General features: G+C 45.5%; 1 protein-coding gene across 1 annotated transcript in view; it reads right to left on the bottom strand.

Moving 5' to 3' along the window:
• The window catches only part of LOC123977796 (MAP/microtubule affinity-regulating kinase 3-like), an 18839-nt gene extending 16878 nt beyond the window's left edge, over positions 1–1961 (bottom strand). The window contains exon 1 of the mRNA XM_046060771.1: positions 1276–1961. Within this exon, the coding sequence (XP_045916727.1) occupies positions 1276–1326 (51 nt within the window). The 5' untranslated portion in view covers positions 1327–1961. The remainder of the gene's footprint in view (positions 1–1275) is intronic.
• Positions 1962–6453: the final 4492 nt, after the last annotated feature.

Raw genomic sequence — 6453 nt, 5'->3', positions numbered from 1 at the left:
GCGGTGAACTGTACCTCTGTTTTGGTTTGTCACGTGACTTTGCGGTGAACTTCAGCATTGTTTTGGTTTCTCACGTGACTTTGCGGTGAACTTCAGCATTGTTTTGGTTTGTCACGTGACTTTGCGGTGAACTTCAGCTTTGTTTTGGTTTCTCACGTGATTTCGCGGTGAACTTCAGCTTTGTTTAGTATGTCTTTTTGGTTCGTCGCGTGACTTCGCGGTGAACTTAACCATTGTTTAGTTTCTCACGTGACTTCGCGGTGAACTTAACCATTGTTTAGTTTCTCACGTGACTTCGCGGTGAACTTCAGCTTTGTTTTGGTTTGTCACGTGACTTTGCGGTGAACTTCAGCTTTGTTTTGGTTTGTCACGTGACTTTGCGGTGAACTGTACCTCTGTTTTGGTTTCTCACGTGACTTTGCGGTGAACTGTACCTCTGTTTTGGTTTCTCACGTGACTTTGCGGTGAACTTCAGCTTTGTTTTGGTTTGTCACGTGACTTTGCGGTGAACTGTACCTCTGTTTTGGTTTGTCACGTGACTTAGCGGTGAACTGTACCTCTGTTTTGGTTTGTCACGTGACTTTGCGGTGAACTTCAGCATTGTTTTGGTTTCTCACGTGACTTTGCGGTGAACTTCAGCATTGTTTTGGTTTGTCACGTGACTTTGCGGTGAACTTCAGCTTTGTTTTGGTTTCTCACGTGATTTCGCGGTGAACTTCAGCTTTGTTTAGTATGTCTTTTTGGTTCGTCGCGTGACTTCGTGGTAAACTTAACCATTGTTTAGTTTCTCACGTGACTTCGCGGTGAACTTAACCATTGTTTAGTTTCTCACGTGACTTCGCGGTAAACTTCAGCATTGTTTTGGTTTGTCACGTGACTTCGCGGTAAACTTAACCATTGTTTAGTTTCTCACGTGACTTTGCGGTGAACTTAACCATTGTTTAGTTTGTCACGTGACTTCGCGGTAAACTTCAGCATTGTTTTGGTTTCTCACATGACTTCGTGGTGAACTTAACCATTGTTTTGGTTTGTCACGTGACTTCGCGGTGAACTTAACCATTGTTTTGGTTTGTCACGTGACTTCGTGGTGAACTTAACCATTGTTTTGGTTTGTCACGTGACTTCGTGGTGAACTTAACCATTGTTTAGTTTGTCACGTGACTTCGCGGTAAACTTCAGCATTGTTTTGGTTTGTCACGTGACTTCGCGTTGAACTTTAAACACTCTACAGTAACAGACCAACAGGTAAAACAGTTAAACGTGAGGTGGACTCACCTTCTCTGCGTCCCGCTCGTTGACCGTGGCCAGCGGGGTCCTGGTGGACATGTTACCCGGGTCAGAGTGAGGGAGGCTCGGTCATAAAGCCCCGTCTCCTCCCGGAACACCGGAACTAAACTTAGCTTTAAATTCAGGGTTTATCTCAGCAGGGTCCCACCCGGCATCACTGGCTCCAGTCTACGGGACCAGAGGCTTATCTGGCCCGGTTCGGCTCGGCTTCTTTCCCGGCACTTTGTGACCCACACAGGTCCGAAGTGACCCGGAGCAACAGTTCCTCTTTACTGGCTACGTTAGCCGGCTAACCCGGCAGGACCGGGAGCGTGCGTTTCTGGGGCCAGAGCGGGTCCAGGTCCGCCTGACGGTCTCTGGGTCGGGTCGGTTCGGAGAGACAGCTCCGGTCCCGTCAGCTCTGCAGCAGTTCGGTCCGTTCAGCGTCTCCTCGTCCTCTCCGGAGACTCTCTGTCTGTTAGCCGCTCTGCTAACCGGAGCCAAGATGGAGGACCAGCCAACCCCAACGCGCTGACGGGATGTGACGTCAGGGACAGCGTCAGACGTGATTGGTTAGTCCGGCGAGCGGCGGCGTTTCTTGTTGCTAGGGTGACTGGACAGACCGGGGGCCGGGTTCACGTTTCAGACCGGACCGGTCTGTGGTGTCGGACTGGTCCACAATCTGCTCCTAGACTGGTCTGATGCAAGTTAGACTGGTTCACAGAAACAAAGACTAAGTTTAGACCAGAATAGCGAGACCCCCGGACTAACTTCTGAGATTGGATGTTACCATGGTAACCGGCAGTAACAACCAGGCTGTAAAGGGGAAAGGGCTCAGAGTGAGGACGGAGTGTCCCAGGAAGCTCTCCTGAGTCTGTTGCCTCCTCCTGTTTCCTCTTACATTTACATTTACTCATTTGGCAGACGCTTTTATCCAAAGAGACTTACATTTGAGGAACAACATACGAGCATCGACAGAGCATCAAATACAGATCTACAACTGACAACACATACTAGTAAGAGCTCACAGTACATATCACATCAATGGTGTAGATACCGAGGGAAGGAAGTAAGAGTTAACAAAAAGTGCAATCAAAACAAGATCATTGTAGGGGATAGAAGAAGAAGAGCACAGGAAGTGCATGTTAGAGGTTAGGAGTTGTTATAAGAGGAAGAAGACGCCCCTGCTCTGATGGCGTGCGGTAGCTCGTTCCACCATCGTGGTGTCACAGATGAGAACAGGGACTGGGATTGCTTTGTGTGAAGGGATGGCAGAGCCAGGCGGCGTTCGTTGGAGGAGCGTAGCGGCCGAGAAGGAACGTAAGTTTGGATTATGGAGTTTAGGTAGATGGTGCAGAACCAGTAGTCACTCTGTATGCAGCATTAGGGACTTGAATTTGATTCTGGAGGCCCCGGGGAGCCAGTGGAGGTCACTGAGTAATGGAGGGACATGAGTCCTTTTGGGCTGATCAAAGACCAGACGCGCTGCTGAGCTCTGAACCATTTGTAAGGGTTTCACCGCACAAGCTGGGAGACCTGCTAGGAGGGCAGTCGAGGCGAGAGGTAACCATGGTCTGTACCAGAAGCTGGGTGGCGTACTGAGTGAGGTAGGGCCTGATTTTCCTTATGTTGTATAGAGCAAAGCGGCACTACCGAGAGACAGCAGCAACATGGTCTGAAAAGGACAGCTGGTCATCAATCATGACACCCAAGTTTCTCACCACCCTGGTTGGAGTGATGATTGCGGAGTCAATTTGTAGTTTGGATAGATTGCTTGGCTGGAATGACCAAGAGTTCAGTCTTAGAGAGGTTTAGTTGAAGGTGGCGAGACTTCATCCATGCAGATATGTCTGATAGACAGTCCGCGATCCGCGCCGAGACAGTGGGATCGCCTGGCGGGAAGGATAGGAAGAGTTGCGTGTCGTCTGCGTAGCAGCGGTAAGAGAAGCCGTCCGAGCGAATAATCGGCCCCAGTGAGGTGGTGTAAATTGAGAAGAGAAGGGGCCCAAGCACTGAGCCTTGGGGCCCCCCTGTGGAGAGGCAGGGGGAGGAGGATAATTGTCCTTGCCACAAAACATTGTAGGAACGCCCCGAGAGGTAGGATTCGAACCATAGTAGTGCTTTACTCGAGATGCCCATTGCTGAGAGAGCAGATAGCAGGATCCTGTGGTTGACTGTGTCAAAGGCAGCTGATAGGTCAAGCAGGATAAGAACCGAGGATTGGGCTGCAGCTTTAGCTGACCTTAGGGCTTCTGTTACAGACAGAAGGGCCGTTTCAGTAGAGTGGGCACTCTTAAAACCAGACTGATATGGATCTAGGAGGTCATTCCCTGAGTGGAATTCTGAGACCTGTTTGAATACTGCCCGTTCAATAGTTTTGGATAAAAAAGGTAGAAGAGACACTGGTCGATAGTTCTCAACTTGAGTTGGGTCAAGCGAGGGCTTTTTGAACAAGGGTGTAACCCGAGCCCTTTTGAAAGTGGTCGGGAAGGTTCCTGAAGCCAGAGAAGTATTTATTACATGAGTGATTGTCAGGACAACATAGAGATATGGCGTGGAGGAGATTCGTAGGAATCGGGTCCAGTGGGCATGTAGTTGGACGGCTACGGGTCAAGAGTTCTGATACTTCGCTCTCTGTGAGAGGAGTAAACGAGGAGAGTGAACAACCACTGACCTTGAAGTGCAGAGGAACAGATATAGTAGGACTGATACAATGGTTGAGTGTTTCAGAGAATTGGCTAGTTATAGCCTCCACTTTGCCTGTGAAGAAGGCAGCAAAGGTATCAGCAGACAAGTTTGTGGGTGGTGGAGGTGGAGGAGGATTTAGTAGCGCTTTAAAAGTGGAAAATAATTTCCTTGAATCAGTGGCACTGCTTATTCTGTCATTATAGAACGTAGTTTTGGCAGCACTGGTGTGGGGGGTCGGGTCTTTGGTTTTTCGCCATTTTCTTTCAGCCGCTCTGAGATCAGTACGGAGCCCACGGATGGTATCAGTTAGCCACGGGTGGGGCTGGTTTGGGCGAGCAGGCTTGGTGGATAGAGATGTCCTGTGTTTAAGAGTACAACAGGAGTACAAGTACTCTGTTAAATGCTTTGGATCGCCCTCTGGATTAACAAGACAAAAGCTTGGTTTCAGTGGGTGGGACGCACACCCAGTTGTTTGATCTCGCTCTGCCGGCCTTCAGATTCTAGTGGATTGCTGAGTAAAAGTGCAAAGAAAAAGCACCTCAACAGTAGGAAAGATAGAGTAAAGTATTACCTCACTGCTGCAAACTCTTATTGGCCCCACGATTCTTGTCCTTAAATATCTCTTTTGGCCTCTGGTGCCATGTTCCTGGATCTTCTCTGTTACGGATGATGGCTGGATGATGTTCTCTGTAACGCCGGTTACAGTCGTTGCATTTTTTACCAAATCAAGCATTTCTGCTTCCGCTAAATGTTCTTATAACTTTTATGTTGCTTCAACAAACACATTTTCTGCTGGGGTGAACTGCACTGAGCGGTTGGATGTGCCTACAGAATCTGCCATTTTTTGGTTTTGAAAAGGGTTATTTTACCCAGAATTCACTGCAATGTGTGCTTTGTGCAGCGGTCTGATTTAGATGTGTCTCTGAAGTCTGACCATCTGCTGGATCTGAGCCATGGTGTGCTTACCCATACAACAAGACAATAATAATCAAACACAGGCTGCAGTACAGAGAACACAACAGTGCAGTGACGATAGTGCAGTGAGCAGAGTGCAAAGGATGCAGGAGTAAATTATTATTACCATTATTATTATCATCATGTACATGTCAGAGGTGGATGTGATATACAGGTGCACATACACATACAAGCACGCATGTACACTGTGTGATGAGTGCAAAGAACGCTGGAATAAGTAAGTATTATGTTTGGTGTTATGTACAAGAGGTAGGTGGATTTGGTATACAGTATATACAGTATGAACAGCACTGAAATAGAGAATAGTGAATAAATAATAAGTGGTAACCAGTAAACAGGTGGCTGATTAGAGGCAGAGTTACTGGGTTGTTGCACAGGAGTTGTTCCTGTGCTCTGTAGCGCCTACCAGAGGGGAGGAGCTGGAACAGGTTGTATCCGGGATGAGACACAGCATGTTAAGCTCCAGGTTGTTTTTTAAGAGATTAAAAACATTTACAAAGAGATTAAAAACATTTACAAAGAGATTAAAATCATTTACAAAGAGATTAAAAACATTTAAAAAGAGATTAAATTCATTTAAAAAGAGATTAAAACCATTTAAAAAGAGATTAAAACCATTTAAAAAGAGATTAAAATCATTTAAAAAGAGATTAAAATCATTTACAAAGAGATTTTAAAAACATTTAAAAAGAGATTAAAAACATTTAAAAAGAGATTAAAAACATTTCAAAAGAGATTAAAAACATTTACAAACAGATTAAAAACATTTAAAAAGAGATTAAAAACTTTTACAAAGGGATTGAAAACATTTACAAATAGATTTAAAACATTTAAAGAGATTAAAATCATTTACAAACAGATTAGAAACATTTACAAACAGATTAAAAACATTTACAAAGGGATTGAAAACATTTACAAATAGATTTAAAACATTTAAAAAGAGATTTAAAACATTTACAAACAGATTAAAAACATTTAAAAAGAGATTAAAAACATTAAAAAAACTAATTTCAAATCATCATGCAAACTTGAAAATGTAAACCCACATTAATATAATTTTCCACATATACGTGTTATTTAGGGGAAAATGCAATCATCCAATTTTCATTTTCATTTAGTTCTTTTAACATCAAGAAAATAAATTGACCAGTGCATGATAATGTCATCACGTGGTTCAGTCAGCAGGGTCAGAATATTGCAGGAGACAAACTGCTGTGCCATGTAATCAATAAATTCAATCCAAGAGTGTGATCACAATCAGGATCAGCTGAAGCTGACACCATGCAGTTTATATTTGTGTCACCAGAGGGCGCCACAGCATCACCTGATGAGTCTTCCTGGTCCGGGACGTCCATCAGTGTTTCTACATTCAGGAAGCTCCAGGACAGATGTCAGGGGGACGGCCTGGGGGCCGGAGGGTCCGGAGGGGCGGCCCAGAGCTCAGCCAATGAGGCGCTGAGTGTGTCATCATGAAGAAGTGGTGGAGCTGCAGGCGTCGCTCTGCTGCTCAGACTGACGGAGAGT

The sequence above is a fragment of the Micropterus dolomieu genome, linkage group LG10, assembly GCF_021292245.1.
Source record: "Micropterus dolomieu isolate WLL.071019.BEF.003 ecotype Adirondacks linkage group LG10, ASM2129224v1, whole genome shotgun sequence".
In the NCBI taxonomy this organism is placed as follows: Eukaryota; Metazoa; Chordata; class Actinopteri; order Centrarchiformes; family Centrarchidae; genus Micropterus; species Micropterus dolomieu.
The sequence above is the reverse complement of the archived record's forward strand: the minus strand, read 5'-3'. Positions and strand labels throughout refer to the sequence as shown.